Below are 22,510 nucleotides of genomic sequence, written 5' to 3' on the forward strand. Positions count from 1 at the left end.
CTGTAGCTGCAGGGCCGAGATTGCTGAAAATCAAAAGAATCTCACCCTGCGATTAACTGAATTACAGGTTAGACTCCCAGTCTCACAGAGTGTCTACCGTTAAAGTGAGGGCATTGACTGGGGAAAAAATGGGATCCTGCATGCGACCATGGGGATATGTGGGAAGAATCTGATGAAGCTGGAGACACCGAACCCTTAAATTCTGATGAGCCTTCTTTGCTGGTGGAAGAGGCCTCTGCACTCCCAACTGGAAGTGGCATTGGGTCATGTATGTGGGATTTTTGCAACAATGCATAACCTGAATTTAATCATGAGAAAATATCAGACAGACCAAAACAGAGGGACATTCTACAAAATAACTGGCCAGTACTCTTCAAAAAGATCAAGGCCATGCAGGACAAACAAAGGCTAAGGAACTTTCACAGACTGGGGGAGACCAAGAAGACATGTCAACTAAATGCAATATGGGATCACTGATTGGAATCTGGTCCCCAAAAAAAGGTCATTAGTGGGAAAATCGATAAAAGTTGCATAAGACTGTAGATGAGTTCATAGTACCGTATCAATATTAACTTCCTGTTTCTGATCATTGTACTGTGGTTATGTAAGATGTTAACCTTTTGGAGGGAGGGGTGCAGTGTATGCAGGAATTCTTTGTGCTATTTTTACAACTGTTTTGTGTCTTAAATTATCTCAAAATGAAAAGCTCAAAAGTTAAAAAAAGTAAGTCCAAAGCATTATTTAAAGTGAATTACACAAACATGCACTGAAACAGCAACTGGAGATGGAGAATATACTGAGGGAGTAAATGTAAAAAATATCCGGAATATTGATTAGGCTCCCTGAAATCATACTGTGTTCAAAACATGCCGCGGTCACACTGTGCAAAGCAAAATGGAAATAAGAAACTAGATGTAAAAAAAAAATCACAAACAGCCTGAAGAACAATGCAAAATGACCACTTATTCAACCCATGAATTGAAAGGAATTTGGAGTAAAGAACTGATTAAAGAAGGGTTTGGAAGATTTAAGAAAAATGTGACTGAACACAAGTGAGGATTTTGACATATATAAGTGATTTCCCTCCTCTACTATTTCTGATAAGAAATTATATGTATTTCTCTATAGATGAATATATTCTATTTCTTCTAATAAGTATGCATGTGTCTATAAATTATGAATAGAAATTTATCATCATCTCTATAACTAGGAAAGAGTGAATATAAAGAATTGTGCGTAAGTTAGAAAACTCTTCAAAAAAAAAACAAAAACGGAGTTGTACACCAGGGAGAAAGAAACTGATCAGCCCAGTGGTTACACAGGAACTAAATGGAAAGAAGATCTAATAGTATATCATCATCATTATCTTAAGGCAATTATAGTAGAGCAGCAAAAATCTGAGCATTTACTATATACCAGCCACTATTAATCAAGGACTTTATATGTCAATTCACATAATCCTCACAACATATGAGGTTAGTCTACTATTCTTCCCATTTTACAGATGATGGTAAAATGTAAATGGCAAAAATGGGATTTGAGGGCAAGCAGTTTGGCCCAAAAGTAAAGTTTTTAATCACAAGGTTTAACCACTGCCGTGAATTTGCAAGAAAAGACTTGACTCAACAGACAGGTTTTCCCTTCTCCTGGGAGATGAAGCTTCTAATTTATAATACTATTACGCCTTAATATGATCAATACCCAGGATTAGGATCTTCCTGTCACCAGGAGGTGATGGACTAGGGCATGTGTGGCAAGGTGAAGAGTTGAAGGTAGGGAAGGGGTGACAAGAAGGCTCAGACCATAGGATGTAGAGCCCACACGCCTCACGCCAGCACTGAGGCCGGTTGTAGTTCCCTACTGGCCAGGGCTCTCAAAGGGACCAGAGGGAACTGCTCCTGCCATACAGATACTGCCTTGTTGAATAGAAAATTGTCTTTTGGGTAGAATTTGAACTGGTGATGTCAGGCCTTGTCACACCTACCACTTGACTTCAAATTGGCAGCTGGGAGGACAGTCAGCAGAGGACAGTGGACAAAACCTCCTAAGTGTGAATTTAGATTTGAAACACATCCTCAATCAGTTAATATATCCTGTGCTCAGAAAATATGGACACCAACAGTCAGGACTCACTGTGGTTAACTGACTAGGAAAGATAACACGATGAAAACATTTGAGAAACATTTGTTCTGGAAACAGAATTTCCGAATGAGTTTAGAGTAGGGTCAACTCAAAAGCCTACAGAAGACAAGGAGGTAATGGATTATAATCGAGTAAAACAGGCAGAGCTGTTTCTTTTTTTTTTTTTTTTTTTTTTTTTTGCGGTACACGGGCCTCTCACTGCTGTGGCCCCTCCCGGACGCGCAGGCCCAGCGGCCATGGCTCACGGGCCCAGCCGCTCCGCAGCATGTGGGATCCCCCCAGACCGGGGCACGAACCCACGTCCCCTGCATAAGCAGGCAGACTCTCAACCACTGCGCCACCAGGGAAGCCCAGAGCTGTTTCTTTTGAAGAGACTTTGTTTCCTTATTAAACACATAGACTAGTCATCACTTCCACAGAGAAACATGCCCTCTCCAATGTTGCTCTTAAAACACACAGCTCTTCTGGGCTATCTTTTGCTTTCGTGGCTTTGATGGAGAGACGCACAGAGAAATAGTTCTCTCCTGTGGGACTTTCAGTAATGTAGGCATGATGATAAATGTGGACTGACAAGCCCTAAGAGGGTGACAAGAGGCAGTGCGTGGGAGGATGGGAGGATGGACAGCACACGCGCACTGATGAGTACAGGCTCTGTCGGCTGGCAGCTGGTTTTTGCCAAGCAGAATGTGGGCCCTGTGTTGTCAGACCTCTGCATTGTTCAAGAAAGCCTGAAAACATTTTTATAGGAAATATCTTGGCTTCCAATATTTACCTCAAGCTTTCAAATTAGGTGCAGACCTCCTTCTTAAAACACTTTCATCATCCTCTTCAATGACACTCTCCCAAGTGTCTCCCTTCTGTACTGGATGCTCCTAATCTCCTTTTTGGGGTCCTCCTCTTCTGCTCATCATCTAAAATAAGGGTGTCCCAGGTCCACTTCTCTGCTCTATCTACATTCTCTACCTGGGCAACCTCACCTGATCCCATGGCTTTCAGCCACCTGTGCCAGAGATTCCCAAACTTATATCCAGCCCTGACCTCTGCCTCGCACTCCAGACACTTGTCACCATGACTTCTCCAAATAGATGTCTAATAGAAAACTCAAATTAACATGGCCAAAATGGGACTCTCCCCTGACCTACCCATACCTTCTCCTCCCCATCTCAGGAAATGGAACACCATCCACCAAGGTGTTCAAAACAGAAAAAAAAAAAAGCATTTCATGCTTTATATAATATTTATGTGTGGTATAATTTTATGCTCATACTTGTTTATGTTGTTCCCCCTTTTTAGGAGACTCTTTCTGCCCCTTCCTCATCCCTTTCACCAGGAAAATTCCTATTTATCCTTCAAGAATCAGTTCTAGCACCATCACCTCCAGGCAGGGCTGATCACATAATTTTCTGGGCCCCATGCAAAATGAAAATGTGGATGAAATCAATCTACTTGTCACAAGCTTGGTCATCCCAAGCCAAGGGATTGCAGCCTCTGCACGGGACACTCTTGGCACTTGAATTGAGGGTGAGAGAGAGGCCCTCATGAGTTGCCTAGACAATGAGCCCGTGGAACTGCCAGCGCAGGGTAGGGACAACTGCCACCTTGCCCCACCCCAAGACACTGCGGGGCACAAGCCTGACCTTGGCCCTCCTTGCTCCTGTGCCTGGTCTCTGCCTGGGATGTAGGGTGATGGCAGTACGTGGGCCTCCCCCGGCAAGGTTCGCTGCCCCATGGCTCCAGTGGCTGAGGATGGGCTGCTGAGAACCCCTCCTGTGGAGACCGGGAAGCAGAGGAAGGTGGGACTGCACTGAGCTGGGGCTCCAAGCCCCGGGTACATGCCCATTGTCCCACTGAACTGCACCTACAAAACACACATTTCAAGGATAAAGCTACAATATTAAGAATTTCGAAAGGGGACCACAGCACTAAACCCCAAGCATGAGCACTTCTGAGCGTGAGGCCCTGAGATACTGGTTGTATGCCCATGAAGCTGGTCCTGCCTCAGAGAAATTTTCTCTGACTGGTCCCCCCAAACTGAACTAGCTGCCCCTTTCTGTGCTCCTTGCTTATCCCATGTTTGCATGTATCACTACATTTAGCACATTATCTATTTATATGTATGTTTCACAAAATATTTTGTAAACTTCATAAGTTCAAGGAATTTGGCTAAATCCTTTTTTCTTTCTAGGCCTCAGTATTGAAATTGCTTATCAGTAGACCTTTGATAGGTGTTCAAATGGCCTGACAAATATACTAACTGGCTGAGCAGAAAACAAGTTATACACCATCTCTTTTCGGCCCTGCCAACACCCCTACCATGGTTGTCTTCCTTGTGTTCCAGCCCCAGCAATGGATCACACCTGATCCACAGTTTTACATCCCCACTACTATAGCCACTGCCACCACCATGGACTAGGAAGTTTCTATGCACAGCTCCAGCTGACAAGGAGAGATCATCACATCTGAACATCTGAACACTTGCCAGATGGGATCCACAGAGGCTCTGGCTTCCTCTGGGGAGCTGGGAAAGGCTGCATAACATAGCTGGAAAGTGAGAAAGTTAACATCCTAAGGAGGCAGAATTCAACAATGAAAGGCACGAGATAGAAAGGAGTCAGCAGATATTTACCTGTCTTTCCTTCCCCTAATGGATTGTTCTGAAATGCAGTCATTTTATTTGGCCTCTCTGGAAATGTCCCACAAGGCTGGGCAACCAGCCATATTTATTCTGAAGTCATAGCCAGCTTGCCAATACCCTTCCTTGTAGTTTCTTACCCTACTTAGGGTAAGCTTAGGGATATCAATTCGCCACTGCAACTGACCAAATGATATATAATGATAATTATAGTACTTTTGCAGCGGTCAGCTACTTACGATGGCACTGAAACCCTTGATAGGTTTGGGGCAGCAAACTATCATTTTAAGGCATTCTGTGAAAGCCATAGATGGCTTTAAGGCAGGTAGTAAGTCCAGATCATGAACACATCAAGCAAGAACCAGAGAAACATCTGTGGGGGTAGATCTTGAGGGTGTTGGACCCTCAAGTGGAAATGGAATTTTAAACTAAGCAGGAGAAATTTGTTGAAATGGGCAACTCATCCATAAGTTGGAATTTAGTGTCTAGCAAGTCTTAATACTGTCCTAATAAAATTCAGTGTTTACCAGTCCTAATAGTTAGCTGGGATGACTCCATAAAGCCTGGATTCACAATGGCTCAGTTAGTTGAGGTGGATTTGTTGGAACTTAATTGGCAGAGTAATGAGAAAGGGGTGAGAAGGCTCAGGAAAAAGAGAATATTAGAATGAAGACGTGCAAACCCACTACCTGAGTGTATTCTCCAGGAGGGGACACTCCCCTCGCTAAGAAATGAACCCATGATGGGAAAGCCAACATCACTGAGAAACTCACTGTTGGTTGTCTTCTTCAGGCCAGGGTTGACAGTGGAAGATCCTGGCATAGCACTGGACTTTATATCAATGGAGATATTGGGATTCTGGAAAGGCAGAAGCCAGGGGAGATATAATTACTAAACTGAGTAGTATGGTCAGAATGGCAATCAAAGTGCCTTGGCCCAAAGTGATTATTACCTCAAATTGATGATGGTTTTCCCAAAGGTAACATAGACAAACCACCATCTAAGAGCATTGGTTTTCAAAGTGTTGTCCTAAGATCAACAGCTTTAGCGTCACCTAGGAACTTCTTTGAAACGAAAATTCTCAAACCCCACTCCAGACCTACTAATATAAAAATTCTGGGGATGTGGCCCTACAATCTACCTTTTAACTAAAGTTTAAAGACCATTGACTAGGCTTTTGTTTGATTTGTACAACCAAAAAGAATTCAAAACTGCTGATCATAAAGCTGATGTCAGACACTGATGGAAAACTGAAATTTCCAGTTACTAGATCCAAGCCAGTTCACAGAGTCAGAGCCCATCGATTAAAGGGAATATTGGGTCCCCACAATGCCACCACAGCATGGCAAGTATCTCTCTAACCTTTCCTCAAAGCCAGAGTAATTGTGTGCTGAAGAAAATGGAATACCCAGATTTTCTTTTTTTGGCTGCACCACGAGGCATGTGGGATCTTAGCTCCTCAACCAGGGATCAAACCTGTGCCCTCTGCAGGGGAAGTGCAGAGTCTTAACCACTGGACCGCCAGGGAAGTCCCCAGACGTCTTGAGGATAGTTAGAATGAGATCACAGCTGACAACAATATTAGAGAACCCCAAACACCACCATGGTCCTCCAGTTAAGAGGGAGCCTTATAGATACTAGATTGTAAATGGTGTTTGGGTTCAAGTGCATCTCACAATGGATCCAATAGATCCAAGGACCCACTCTGTTTCTGTATCTCTAGTCTCTGAATGCCTAATGGGATAGATATACTTAGAAGTTTGCCCTTGGTTTCCTGACCTATGAATTAAGGAACATTATGATTAAAAAAGGTGCAGGGCACCTTCCCTCCAAGCCAGGACAGTACATCAGAAGCAATATCACCTGCCAGACAAATTGCAGAAATTAGTACCAAAAAAGGCTTAAAAGATTCAGGGATGGTGATTCCCATAATATACCTAGTTATTTCACCTACCTGGCCTCTGCAAAAAAATCATGTGGATCATGGTGGGTGCCCGGGGACTACTATAAACCTAAAATAGTATCCCCAATTATAGTTTCTGTGCTAGATATGAATTTTATGGGAGCAGATCAACTCAATCTCTGGCACTTCATTTGTGACTACTGTTTTGCTAAATGCTTTATTCCTGATTCTCAATAGAGAGGATCAAAAGCAGCTCATCTTCACGTTTCAAGGACAGCAGGAAGTCTTCACTATCTTGCTCTAGGTCTGTGTTAATTTTCTGCCGTCTGTCATGGTCTATTCTATAGCGATCTCCATCATCTTGCTGTTCCACCGTGCATTCGTCATGCTAGCCTTCTACACTGATTGACATTTTACTAATTGGACCTAATAAGGAGAACAGGTCAAGTAATTCAAATGCCCTATTAAAACACGTATGTGTCAGAGGGTAGGCAGTAAGTCCTTGATGAGCAAGGGGTCTGCAACATCAGTGAAATTTTTTAGGGGTCCAGTGGTCTGGAACATGAAGGGCCATACACTCTGAAGTAAAGCCTGAGAGCCTGACAATGGTACACCAAGTAACTGTGCAATTGGAGCTGCCCGTCATGAGCTTAGTGTTAACAGAAACTCCCAGAAGAAGGTTGAGAGGCAAAGAAGCAAACTACTGCATGAAAGAAATGGTAGATTTAGGGAGACTCAAGTACTCCAGAAGATGCAAAAAAAATATGACTTGTTGGCCTAGACCTACATATCACCTGCCTCTGTTGCATTGATGCAACTCTCTCAGTCCACACCTATTCCAACTGAGGGAGAAAGAAGGACCTTGAACTCAAGTCAAAGACAGTTTTGTGCTGAGAGAGTTCAGCACCACCAAACCAGCTTTACAACAAATGCTAAAGGAACTTCTCTAGACACGAAACACAAGAGAAGGAAATGACCTATAGTAGCGAACCCAAAACAATATATAAAATGGAAATAGGAACATACATATCAATAATTACCTTAAATGTAAATGGACTAAATGCTCCCACCAAAAGACACAGATTGGCTGAATGGATACAAAAACAAGACCCTTATATATGCTGTCTACAAGAGACCCACTTCAGAACTAGAGACACATACAGACTGAAAGTAAGGGGATGGAAAAAGATATTCCATGCAAATGGAAACCAAAAGAAAGCTGGAGTAGCAATTCTCATATCAGACAAAATAGACTTTAAAATAAGGACTATTAAAAGGGACAAAGAAGGACACTACATAATGATCAAGGGATCGATCCAAGAAGAAGATATAACAATTGTAAATATTTATGCACCCAACATAGGAGCACCTCAATACATAAGGCAAATACTAACAACCATAAAAGGGGAGATCAACAGTAACACATTCATAGTAGGGGACTTTAACACCCCACTTTCACCCATGGACAGATCATCCAAAATGAAAATAAATAAGGAAACACAAGCTTTAAATGATACATTAAACAAGATGGACTTAATTGATATTTATAGGACACTCCATCCAAAAACAACAGAATACACATTTTTCTCAAGTGCTCATGGAACATTCTCCAGGATAGATCATATCTTGGGTCACAAATCAAGCCTTGGTAAATTTAAGAAAACTGAAATTGTATCAAGTATCTTTTCCGACCACAACGCCATGAGACTAGATATCAATTACAGGAAAAGATCTGTAAAAAATACAAACACATGGAGGCTAAACAATACACTACTTAATAATGAAGTGATCACTGAAGAAATCAAAGAGGAAATAAAAAAATACCTAGAAACAAATGACAATGGAGACACAACGACCCAAAACCTATGGGATGCAGCAAAAGCAGTTCTAAGGGGGAAGTTTATAGCAATACAAGCCCACCTTAAGAAGCAGGAAACATCTCGAATAAACAACCTAACCTTGCACCTCAAGCAATTAGAGAAAGAAGAACAAAAAAACCCCAAAGCTAGCAGAAGGAAAGAAATCATAAAAATCAGATCAGAAATAAATGAAAAAGAAATGAAGGAAACAATAGCAAAGATCAATAAAACTAAAAGCTGGTTCTTTGAGAAGATAAACAAAATAGATAAACCACTAGCCAGACTCATCAAGAAAAAAAGGGAGAAGACTCAAATCAATAGAATTAGAAATGAAAAAGGAGAAGTAACAACTGACACTGCAGAAATAAAAAAAATCATGAGAGATTACTACAAGCAACTCTATGCCAATAAAATGGACAATCTGGAAGAAATGGACAAATTCTTAGAAATGCACAACCTGCCAAGACTGAATCAGGAAGAAATAGAAAATATGAACAGACCAATCACAAGCACTGAAATTGAAACTGTGATTAAAAACCTTCCAACAAACAAAAGCCCAGGACCAGATGGCTTCACAGGTGAATTCTATCAAACGTTTAGAGAAGAGCTAACACCTATCCTTCTCAAACTCTTCCAAAATATAGCAGAGGGAGGAACACTCCCAAATTCCTTCTACGAAGCCACCATCACCTTGATACCAAAACCAGACAAGGATGTCACAAAGAAAGAAAACTACAGGCCAATATCACTGATGAACATAGATGCAAAAATCCTCAACAAAATACTAGCAAACAGAATCCAACAGCACATTAAAAGGGTCATACACCATGATCAAGTGGGGTTTATTCCAGGAATGCAAGGATTCTTCAATATACGCAAATCTATCAATGTGATAAACTATATTAACAAATTGAAGGAGAAAAACCATATGATCATCTCAATAGATGCAGAGAAAGCTTTCGACAAAATTCAACACCCATTTATGATAAAAACCCTCCAGAAAGTAGGCATAGAGGGAACTTTCCTAAACATAATAAAAGCCATATATGACAAGCCCACAGCAAACATCATCCTCAATGGTGAAAAACTGAAAGCATTTCCACTAAAATCAGGAACAAGACAAGGTTGCCCACTCTCACCACTCTTATTCAACATAGTTTTGGAAGTTTTAGCCACAGCAATCAGAGAAGAAAAGGAAATAAAAGGAATCCAAATTGGAAAAGAAGAAGTAAAGCTGTCACTGTTTGCAGATGACATGATACTATACATAGAGAATCCTAAAGATGCTACCAGAAAACTACTAGAGCTAATCAATGAATTTGGTAAAGTAGCAGGATACAAAATTAATGCACAGAAATCTCTGGCATTCCTATATACTAATGATGAAAAATCTGAAAGTGAAATCAAGAAAACACTCCCATTTACCATTGCAACAAAAAGAATAAAATATCTAGGAATAAACCTACCTAAGGATACGAAAGACCTGTATGCAGAAAATTATAAGACACTGATGAAAGAAATTAAAGATGATACAAATAGATGGAGAGATATACCATGTTCTTGGATGGGAAGAATCAACATTGTGAAAATGACTCTACTACCCAAAGCAATCTACAGATTCAATGCAATCCCTATCAAACTACCACTGGCATTTTTCACAGAACTAGAACAAAAAATTTCGCAATTTGTATGGAAACACAAAAGACCCCGAATAGCCAAAGCAATCTTGAGAACGAAAAAAGGAGCTGGAGGAATAAGGCTCCCTGACTTCAGACTATATTACAAAGCAACAGTAATCAAGACAGTATGGTACTGGCACAAAAACAGAAAGATAGATCAGTGGAACAGGATAGAAAGCCCAGAGATAAACCCACGCACATATGGACACCTTATCTTTGATAAAGGAGGCAGGAATGTACAGTGGAGAAAGGACAGCCTCTTCAATAAATGGTGCTGGGAAAACTGGACAGGTACATGTAAAAGTATGAGATTAGATCACTCCCTAACACCATACACAAAAATAAGCTCAAAATGGATTAAAGACCTAAATGTAAGGCCAGAAACTATCAAACTCTTAGAAGAAAACATAGGAAGAACACTCTATGACATAAATCACAGCAAGATCCTTTTTGACCCACCTCCTAGAGTAATGGAAATAAAAACAAAAATAAACAAATGGGACCTAATGAAACTTCAAAGCTTTTGCACAGCAAAGGAAACCATAACCAAGACCAAAAGACAACCCTCAGAATGGGAGAAAACATTTGCAAATGAAGCAACTGACAAAGGATTAATCTCCAAAATTTACAAGCAGCTCATGCAGCTCAATAACAAAAATACAAACAACCCCATCCAAAAATGGGCAGAAGACCTAAATAGACATTTCTCCAAAGAAGATATACAGAATGCCAACAAACACATGAAAGAATGCTCAACGTCATTAATCATTAGAGAAATGCAAATCAAAACTACAATGAGATATCATCTCACACCAGTCAGAATGGCCATCATCAAGAAATCAAGAAACAATAAATGCTGGAGAGGGTGTGGAGAAAAGGGGACACTCTTGCACTGCTGGTGGGAATGTGAATTGGTTCAGCCACTGTGGAGAACAGTATGGAGGTTCCTTAAAAAACTACAAATAGAATTACCATATGACCCAGCAATCCCACTACTTGGCATATACCCTGAGAAAACCAAAATTCAAAGAGAGTCATGTACCAAAATGTTCATTGCAGCTCTATTTACAATAGCCAGGACATGGAAACAACCTAAGCGCCCATCATCGGATGAATGGATAAAGAAGATGTGGCACATATACACAATGGAATATTACTCAGCCTTAAAAAGAAATGAAATTGAGCTATTTGTAATGAGATGGATAGACCTAGAATCTGTCATACAGAGTGAAGTAAGTCAGAAAGAAAAAGACAAATACCGTATGCTAAAGACAGTTTTGTAGTATGCTATATTGGGTCCTATAGAAATGGATCACCGCCACATTATGCCACAAAGAGACTCCGAATAACCAGGTAGATAGAATGACCTATTTTCTGGGTGTCAGTCAGCTTCTCTCCTTGCTCAGTTCACTGCTTGCACAACGGGCTAATGAACAAAGTGGCCATGGTGGCACGTTCAGATCCTGTACACGAATCCAGTAGCAGGGGCTCCAGGGGAAGTAGGGGTGAGAAGTGGCTGCAACTCCGGGCAGAGGAGGCAGGAACCCGAAGGCGAGCAGGGGTCGGGTGGGCACCACGGCGGGGGTCACCATCGAGGCGGTGAAGCGCGAGACTCATGTTCTGCAGCAGCAGGCCGGTGACGCGGAGGAAAGGGCCGAGCGCCTCCCGCAGAAGTGGAGGGAGAAAGGCGGCCTGGGAACAGGCTGAGGCGGCCTCCTTGAACCGTAGGATCCAGCTGGTTGAAGAGGAGCTGGACCGCGCTCAACAGCGCCTGGCCACTGCCCTGCAAAAGCTGGAGGAAGCCGAGAAAGCTGCTGATGACAGCGAGAGAGCCATGAAGGTCGCTGAAAACCGAGCCTTAAAAGAGGAAGAAAAAATGGAGCTCCAGGAAATCCAACTCGAAGAAGCTAAGCACATTGCAGAAGAGGCAGGTAGGAAGTATGAAGAGGTGGCTCTTAGGTTGGTGATCATTGAGGGAGACTTGGAAGGCACAGAGAAGCGAGCTGAGCTGGCAGAGTCCCGTTGCCGAGAGACGGATGAGCAGATCAGATTGGTGGGTCAGAAGCTGAAGTGTCTGAGTGCTGCTGAGAAAAAGGACTCGCAAAAAGACGACAAATGTGAGGAAGAGACAGATTCTTACTGACAAACTCAAGGAGGCAGAGACCCGTGCTGAGTTTGCTGAGAGATCGCAGCCAAGCTGGAAAAGACAGTTGAAGATTTGGAAGATAAACTGAAATGCACCAAAGAGGAGCACCTCTGTACACAAAGGATGCTGCACCAGACTCTGCTTGACCTGGAGGAGATGCAGAGCACCCCAGTCCCGCCCTGCGCTGCCCCTCCCTCTGACCCCGACTCTGCTGAGGCCAGCCTGCCCGAAGCTGACCTTGAAACTGATAGCTGATCTCTAACTGGAAGGCTGCTTTCTCCTTTCATCATGTCTCCCACCCCCTCCCCTGTGTCCTTTTCACCAAACTGTCTCTGAATCTGAATCTCTCCAGAGATTCCAGTTGGACTAGAGGCTGAGCACTTTTGGGAACAACTGTTTAAGGGAATGTGAGCAAAGTGTCTTTAAAAGCATGCTGTGATGTACATATTTTATAATTACCTTTTTTGTTGTTGATGTAGCAGCCATTTGTAAAACATTCCAGATAATTCCATAGTTCTGAAGCAGCAGTCTAATCCCTGTCTCACTTTTGGAAGGTAACTTTTCGGCTTAATGCATATTGCCTTCTCCACAGAGGAGGGGAAAAGGTATGGGCCTGCCTTCCTGAGAACCAAACAGCCCAGAGAAAGGCTTCATTTTGGGAAACCTCGTTGCTCTGTAAAAAGTACCCACCAAACCAGAGAGGTGATTCCAGGAGGAGTCAGCAAAAAAAAAAAGTACTGTTCACGTTTTCAGCTGAAAATGGTATCTTTGGGCAAATTTTGTTTTTTTTCATCAGAAGTGACCAAACAAAATTAAGATGGCAAGGACTTCCCTGATGGCTCAGTGGTTAAGAATCCGCCTGCCAATGCAGGGGACACGGGTTCGAGCCCTGGTCCAGGAAGATCACACACGCCATGGAGCAACTAAGCCAGTGTGCCACGACTACTGAGCCTGTGCTCCAGAGCCCACAAGCTACAACTACTGAAGCCCGTGCGCCTAGAGCCCATGCTCCGCAACAAGAGAAGCCACCGCAATGAGAAGCCCGTGCACCGCAATGAAGAGTAACCCTCGCTCGCCGCAACTAGAGAAAGCCCGCGTGCAGCAACGAAGACCCGACGCAGCCATACATACATACATACATTAATTTTAAAAATGGCAAGACTTCTGTCTGAGACCAAATCCTTGTCCTAGCTCTACCCCATTCCCAACCGCTCACAGAATGGATCATGTGCCCTTTATGTTGAGGTGACCACCTATTTGCTCTCCTGCTTCCTTGAAAGAAAGAAAATTATGTTTTGCCACTGATTGCCATCTGAAACTCATCTCAGCACCCTTTCCTGGGTCTGAAGCTGCTGTCTCTAACAGTGCCATCTCATTGTGCTTTGTATCAGTTAGCGCTGGAGAAATCTTAAGTAGCTTGTGTACAAAGCTGTTTTTAAGTTTTGTACTATTTTGAAACTTTGCTTCTTTGGGGTTGGGGCACACTGGTCACCTCACCTGGCTGTGAGAGCTCTCTAGTCTGTGGGCTGGCAGTGTGCTGATATTTTAAAGTTTCTTTCCTCACCCAATCCCCACTTTTTGGTGAGGTTTCAGTGAGGTTTGTTAGGTGTGCATCCTACAGCTTAATTAGCTTAAAATGTACTCTCCTTTGGTGTGGTCTCTTTGGGGGTCAGTTGGGAGAAAGAAAAACCAATAGTGTAACTGTTTTGATACTGAAAATTGATAAATGTCTTTTTGAAATAAAGAACCAGTCCCTCCCCCCTAATAAAACAACAACAAAAAAACAAAAGCAGGGGCTCTAGCAACCAAGAATCAGCCTATCTTCTACCGCTTTTAAGGACCCACTTGCAGAATTCATGCTATCTGTTCCTACAGCCTTATACCTGCTGCGTTAGAGATCCTGATTCCCAAGGGAGCATTGCTTCCTAGAAACAACATTAAGTTTCACTGAACTGGAAATTGAACTGCTTTGAACTCCTCATGCCAGTGGATAAGCAAGAAAAGAACTACTCTACTGACTGGTTTAGTTGACCCTGATTGTCATGAGAAGGTGGGGTTGTTGCTACACAATGGGGGCAAAAACAAGTACATCTGGATTGTAGGACTCACTGAGGCACCTCTTGGTGATTCTCTGGCCATGAATAGTTGTAAATGGACACTCGAAGCAACTATTGCCTGACAAAGGAAAACAACTGAGGGTTCAAATCTATCAGGGATGAAGGACTGTGTCAACCTACCAGGTAAGCAACCTACAGCAGCTAAAATGTTGACTGAAGGTGAGAGAAACTACAATGGGTGACAAACGAGGTAACTGATGAATATCAGCTATGAGCCTGGGACCAGCTGCAGCAGTGACAATTGTAGCTTGGTTTGTTAATCCTCTTTAAGTCTTGCTGAGAAATGGAAACTGACTGATACTTGGAAGGACTGGTCTTGCATCTTCCTTCTTAATGAAGTACAGGAAGTATATCTTGTTCTCATACAAGATCTAGGATATTATAACAGGATGCAAGTAAATCTGATTGGTTCAAGGGATGTAGTATAGGAGACCCAGCTTATGTATCACCCAGGATGCACTCATCCCTGCCGCTCATTCCACCCAGGCATCAACCATCTGCAAGTCTTCTAGCTATTCAAAATATCCCTACAGTGGTTAAGTCCCAGCCACTGCCACTGTCGTCGTACACTGTTCGTCCCCACACATAGCCCCAACTGGCACGTGGAAACTGTCCTATTGCAGGCCAGAGGCTCTTGTTGCCTCAGTGGCTGCCTGGAGGGTTTGCATAATACAACCTGGACACATAGGAAGTTAATGCCTCATAGGGTGGATTTCAGCACTGAAAGCAAGTAGGTAGGAAGGACAACAGGAGATAAAATTTGCACCCTTCCTTCTCTACAATGGACTGCTCTGAGATGCAGTCTTTCCATATGGCTTCTCTGGAGACATCTTGCAAATCTAGGCATCTCGTTCATGGTGTTGTGAAGTTTTGGCCATCTCAGTAACTCATCCCTTTGAATTTTCTCTCCTTTTTCTGCCTCAATTCCCTTTGACTCTCATTCTTGCTTCCCTGGGAATGCAGCCACCCCACACTACCCCCAATAAAATGTTATCCTGTCAAACTTTGATGTAGATTTTTTTGTGTGACCCTGAGCTAAGATGTCAGCTATTTTAATTTTTTTAAAAAGTGGGTGATTCAGGACTCTGTTTCCAGTCCAACACGTAAAGTGCTTAGAAGCCAGCATTCCTTCCCAACAAGGAAAAATCTAAGCAAACTGAAAAATCGACAATCTCTTCTAAGATCTGTCAGAGATGTGAGGTCACAAGGCAAACTGCTGCCCCCCAAATTGGAGAGACACACAGGTGAACGCAGAAAACCACAACTTACCAGAGCAGAAATCCATGAACAGACATCTCCATGAGAACCAGTTCCAGGGCAGGAAAATCTGAAGTGTAGTTGATGAACTGATGATGGAGGCTTAGTGTGAACAAGTCTGAGACTTAAAAACTACAGGAGGAACCAGTGATGGGGCAGGACAGGATGGGGGGAGCACTGCTCACACTTTTGTGAGTTTTACCTCACAGGTCCTCACAGTCAATACTAGAGGAAAATCCCCTCAACCTTCCAGCAGGGGAAAAAGGAAAAGAAACCATTTTGAAATATGCTAGAGGATTCTGTCTTCTCAACAACCACCCCCACCCCCCACCCCCAGGAGAAACTATTTTACCAAAACTTAACCTGCTGAGGTTTTATCAGAGCCTGACCAACTTGAGGGAAGGGAAACACCCAACGCCAGCCCCATCTAACCATACTGTACCACCTAAGGGGTGGGGTGGGGGGAATACTGAGAAGTACCGGTGAACTTCACAGTCCAGGCACACAGACTCATGAAAAAAGGGAGACCTAATCACAGAACTTGCAAATGCTGCCCTCTCCTCCTCCACATGTTACCACCACAACACTAAAGACCTACATACTTCAATTCCTGGTACATCACATCCACCTTTCAACCAAAAATTACAAGGCATACTAAAAGGCAAAAAATACTGTTTGAAGAGGCATGACAATCATTAGAACCAGAGTCAGATATGGTAGGAATGTTGGAATTATCACAATAGTAATTTGAAAACACTGTGATTAATATGCTAAGAGCCTTGATGGTAAATGTAGACAACATGCAAAAAAAGGACATGTAAGAACACGAAGTAGAGAGATGGAAATTCTAAGAAAGTATCCTAAAGAAATACTAGAGATCAATAAAGACGTTTGATGGGCCCATTAGGAGAATAGATACAGCAGAGGAAATAATATCTGAACTTGATGACAATGGGAACTTCCAAAACTGGAAAGCAAAGAGAACGACGAATTACAAAAATAGTACAGAATATCCAAAAAATGTAGGACAATTATAAAAGGTATAACATACACATAATGGAAATAGAAGGAAAAGAGAGAAAGGAACAGAAAAACTATGTGTAACAACAATGACTGAGAATTTCCCCAGATTAAATGTCAGACACCAAACCACAGATCCAGGAAGCTCAGAGAACACCAAGCAGGATAAATGCCAGCAAAACCACTACAGATTGGTATTGAAACTTCAGAAAATCAAAAATCTTGCAAGAAGCTGGAAGGAAAAAACCCTTATCTATAGAGCAACAAAGGTAAGAGTCACAACCAACTTGTCCCCAGAAATCACAGAAGCAAAAAGAGAATGGAATGAAATAAAGTGTTGAGAAAAAAAAAACCCAACAACCAAACCCTATTATCCTAGAACTCTGTACCCTTTGAAATATACTTCAGAAGTGAAGGAGAAATAAAAACACTCTCAGACAAACAAAAATTGTGGGACTTTCTTGCCAGTAGACCTACCTTGCAAGAAATGTTAAATTCTTCAGAGAAGGGAAATGATATAGGTCAAACACCTAACTACATAAAGAAGAATATCAGAGAATGAATAAGTGAAGACCAAATAAAAACTGATTTTTCATAATTCTTCTAACAGCTAGCAATTTATTCAAAATAATTACAATAACGTTTTTGATTATGTATGCTTATGTGTGTACATATAAAACGTACATATATGTGTGTATATATGTATATGTGCTCATATATGCATATATACAAGTGAAATGAATGACAGCAATGAAACAAGGGAAGGGAGGAATTAGGATTATTTTGCTATTATAATGTATTCACACTACCTGTGGAGTGGTACATAGGCATACCTTGTTTTACTGTGCTTTGCTTTATTGTACTTTTTACAAATTGAAGGTTTGTGGCAACGCTGAGTGAACCAAGTCTACTGGCATCATTTTTCCAAGAGCATTTGCTTACCTCATGTCTCTATGCCACATTTTGGTAATTCTTGTAATATTTCAAATTTTTTCATTATTATATTTGTTATGATGATCTGTGATCTTTAATATTACTACTGTAATTGTTTTGGGGTACCATGAACTGCAACCATATAAGACAGCAAATTTAATAAATGTGTGTGTTCTGACTGCCCCACCTACCAGCCATTTCCTGTTTCTCTCCCTCTCTCCTCAGGCCTCCTTATTCCCTGAGACACAACAATATTGAAATTAGGGCAATTAATAACCCTACAATGGCCTCTAGGTGTTCAAGTGAAAAAAAGAGTTGCACATCTCTCACTTTAAAGCTTAGTGAGGAAGGCATGTCAACGCTGAGATAGGCTGAAAGCTAGGCCTCTTGTGCCAAACAGCCAAACTGTGAATGCAAAGGAAAAGTTCGTGAAGGAAATTAAAAGTGCTACTCCAACAAGCACATGAATGATCAGAAAGCAAAACAGCCTCATTGCTGATATGGAGCAAGTTTTATTAGCCTCCAGAGAAGATCAAAATCAGCCATAACATTCCCTTAAACCAAAATCTAATTCAGAGCAAGGCGCTAATTCTCTTCAATTCTCCGATGTCTGAGAAAGGTGAGGAAGCTGTGGAAGAAAAATTTGAAGCCAGCAGAGGTTGGCTCATGAGGTTTAAAGAAAAATGCTTTCTCCATAACACAGAAGTACAAGATGAAGAAGCAGGTACTGAGGTAGAAGCTCCAGCAAGTTATTCAGAAGATCTAGCTAAGATAATTAGTGAAGGTGGCTACACTAAATAACAGGTTTTCAATGTAGATGAAACAGCTTTATATTGGAAGAAAATGTCATCTATTACTTTCATAGCTAGAGAGAAGTCAATGCCTGGCTCCAAAACTTCAAAGGACAGGCTGAGTCTTGTTAAAAGCTAATGCAGCTGGTGACTTTAAGTTGAAGCTACTGCTCATTCACCATTCTGAAAATCCTAGAGCCCTTAAGAATTATGCTAAATCTACTCTGCCTGTGCTCTATAAACGGAACAACAAAGCCTGGATGACAGCACATCTGTTTCCAACATGATTTACTGAATATTTTAAGCCCACTGTTGAGACCTACTCCTCAGAAAAAAGATTCTTTTTGAAATATTATGGCTCACTGACAATGCACCTGGTCACCCAAGAGTTCTGATGGAGATGTACAATGAGATTAATGTTGTTCTCATGCCTACTGACACAACATCCATTCTGCAGCTCATGGGTCAATGAGTAATTTTGACTTTCCAGTCTTATTCGTTAAGAAATACATTTCATAAGGCCGTAGCTGCCATAGAAAGCAATTCTTCTGATGGACCTGGGCAAAGTAAATTGAAAACCTTCTGGAAAGGACTCACCATTCTAGATGCCATTAAGAACATTTGTGATTCATGGGAAGAGGTCAAAATATAAACACTAACAGGAGTTTAGAAGTCGATTCCAACCCTCATAGATGATTTTGAGGGGTTCAAGACTTCAGTAGAGGAAGTGATTCAGTAGAGGAAGTGGTAGAAATAGCAGGAGAACCAGAAGTAGAGCCTGAAGGTGTGAGTGAATTGCTGAAATCTCATGATAAAGTCTAATGAATGAGTTGCTTCTTATGGATGATAAAGAAAGTGGTTTCCTGAGATAGAAACTGCTCCTGGTGAAGATGCTGTGAAGACTGTTGAATTGACAACAAAGGATTTAGAATATTACATAAACTTAGTTGATAAAGCAGTGGCAGGGTTTGAGAGGACTCACTCCAATCTTGAAAGCAGTTCTACTGTGGGTAAAATGCTATCAAATATCATTGTACACTACAGAGAACTCATTCATGAAAGGAAGTTAATCAATGTGGTGAACTTCACTGTTGTCTGATTTTAAGAAACTGCCACAGCTACCTCAACTTTCAGCAAACACCACCCTGATCAGTCAACAGCCATCAACACTGAGGCAAGACCTTCCGCCAGCAAAAACATTACAACTTGAAGGCTCAGGTGATGGTTACCATTTTTTAGCAAGAAAGTTTTTTTTTTTCTTTAAAGCTGTGGTTTTTTTTTTTTTTTTAAAGATGTTGGGGGTAGGACTTTACTAATTAATTTATTTATTTTTGCTGTGTTGGGTCTTCGTTTCTGTGCGAGGGCTTTCTCTAGTTGTGGCAAGCGGGGGCCACCCTTCATCGCGGTGCGCGGGCCTCTCGCTATCGCGGCCTCTCTCATTGCGGAGCACAGGCTCCAGACGTGCAGGCTCAGTAGTTGTGGCTCACGGGCCTAGTCGCCCCGCGGCATGTGGTATCCTCTCAGCCCAGGGCTCGAACCCGTGTCCCCTGCGTTAGCAGACAGATTCTCAACCACTGCGCCACCAGGGAAGCCCGAAAGTATTTTTTTATTAAGGTATGTACATTTTTCAGAGATAATGCTATTGCACACTTAATAGACTACACTATAGTGTAAACATAAACATATTCACTGGGAAATGAAAAAATTCATGTGACTCACTTTATTGTGATATTCACTTTATTGTGGAGGTCTAGAACTGAACCCTCAAAATCTCCAGGGTATGTCTGTAGTATTACCTGAAAGTGGGCTTGGATTAGGTGTAAATGTATATTGCAAACTCTAGGGCAACCACTAAAAATGGAATCATAAAATTATCAATTAAAACTACAAAAGGCAAAAGAAGTGTGAAAGACAAAAATAGGAACAAAGAACAAGGGCAACGAATAGAAAATAGTAACAAATATGGTAGATATTAATCCAACCATACCAATAATCATTTTAAATATCAATGATCTAAATAAACCTATTAAAAGACAGATTGTCAGAGTGGATCAAAAACCAAGGCCCAATTATATGTTGTCTATAAGAAACCCACTTTAAATATAAAAACACATAGAGATCAAAAGTAAAGAGATAAAGATATACCATGCTAACACTAATCAAAAAGAGTGAGAATAGTTACATTAATTTCAGACAGCAGACTCAGAGCAAGGAAAGTTATAGGAATAAAGATGCACATTAACATAATGATAAAGGGGTGAATCCTTAATGTGTATGTATCTAACAACAGAGTGTCAAAATATATAAGGCAAAATACTAAAATAGATGGAATACACTAATAGAGTTGGACAGTTTAATACTTCTCTGTCAGTAATGGACAGATCCAGCAGGCAGAAATTCAGTAAAGGCAGAGTTGAACTCAATAAGATCATGAGTCAACTGGACATAATAGACATTTATTGATTACTTCATCCAGTAGCAGATTATACATCCTGCTCGAGCTCACATGTAACATTCAAGATAGACCACTTTCTGGGCCATAGAACATACCTTAATAAATTTAAAGAATATATACCATACAATGCCTTCTTTCAAACCACAATGTAATTAAACTAGAAATCAATAATAGAAAGCCAACTGGAAGAACCCCAAATACTTGGAGATTAAACACCACACTTCTAAATAACCTATGAATCAAAGAAGAAATCGATATTCATCAAAGAAATTGAATTAATAACCTTCCAAAACAGAAAGCACCAGGCCCAGATTGGGTTCCCTAGTGAATTCTACCAAACATTTAAGGAAGAAACTATACCAATTCTCTACAATCTCTTCCAGAAGATAGAAACAGGGGGAATACTTCCTAACTCATTCTATGAGACGAGTATTACCCTAATACCAGAACCAGACAAAGACATTATTTAAAAACTACAGCCTAATATCTCTCATGAACATTGACGTAAAAATCCTCAACAAAACATTAGCAAATAAAGCCCAACAATGTGTAAGAAGAATTATACACTATGACCAAGTGGGCTTTATCCCAGGTATGCAAGGTTGTTTCAACATTCAAAAATCAATTAATGTAACCCATCATATCAACAGGCTAAAGAAGAAAAATCACATGGTCATATTAATAGGTGCAAAAGAAGCATTTGACAAAAGCCGGCATGCATTTATGATAAAAACTCTCAGCAAACCAGGGATACAAGGGAACATCTTCAACTTGATAATGAACATCTACAAAACACCAACAGCTAACATCACACTTAATGGTGAGAAATTCAAAGCTTTCCTGCTAATATCAGGAATAAGGCAAGAATGTCCACTTTTATCTCTGTTTTTGAATATTGTACTGGGAGTCCTAGCTAATACAACATGACAAGAAAAGGAAACAATAAAAGGAATAAAAGGTATTCAGATTGAAAAAGAAATAAAATTGACTTTGTTCACAGATGACATAATTCTTTATGTAGAAAATCTAGAAGAATTGACAAAAAATTTTTAAAAACCTCCTGGAACTAATACATGACTATAGCAAGGTCGTAGGATACAAGGTTAATACACAGAAATCAATTGCTTTCCTTATACCAGGAATGAACACGTGGAATTTGAAATTAAAAACACACTACCATATACATTAGCACCCCCCCAAAATGAAATACTTAGGTATAAGCCTAACGAAATGTGTACAAGATCTCTATAAAGCAAACCTCAAAACTCCAATAAAATATCAATATATCTAAGGAGAATAAAATAAATGGAGAGATTGCATGTTCATGGATAGAAAGACTCAATATTGTCAAGATGTCAGTTCTTCCCAACTTGATCTATAGATTCAGCACAATTCCAATCAAAGTCCCAGCATTTTGTGGACATCAACAGACTAATTCTAAAGTTTATATGAAGATTAAAAGACCCAGAACAACCAATTCAATATTGAAGGAGAAGAACAGTACTAGCGAGGACGTGGAACAATAAGAACGCTCATTCATTGCTGGTGGGAAGGCATAATAATGGTATAGCTACTT

The 22,510-nt window shown here is 41.0% G+C and overlaps 1 protein-coding gene across 1 annotated transcript; it reads left to right on the forward strand.

Annotated features, from left to right (window-relative positions):
• Nucleotides 1-11,830: 11,830 nt before the first annotated feature.
• On the forward strand, nt 11,831-12,449 carry LOC116753490 (tropomyosin alpha-3 chain-like). The gene is made up of 2 exons (XM_032631292.1): nt 11,831-12,308; nt 12,370-12,449. Exons 1-2 carry the CDS (start codon nt 11,831-11,833, stop codon nt 12,447-12,449), a joined length of 558 nt encoding a protein of 185 aa, XP_032487183.1.
• The last annotated feature ends 10,061 nt before the right edge of the window (nt 12,450-22,510 follow it).

Source organism: Phocoena sinus, chromosome 4 (assembly GCF_008692025.1).
Source record: "Phocoena sinus isolate mPhoSin1 chromosome 4, mPhoSin1.pri, whole genome shotgun sequence".
NCBI lineage: Eukaryota > Metazoa > Chordata > Mammalia > Artiodactyla > Phocoenidae > Phocoena > Phocoena sinus.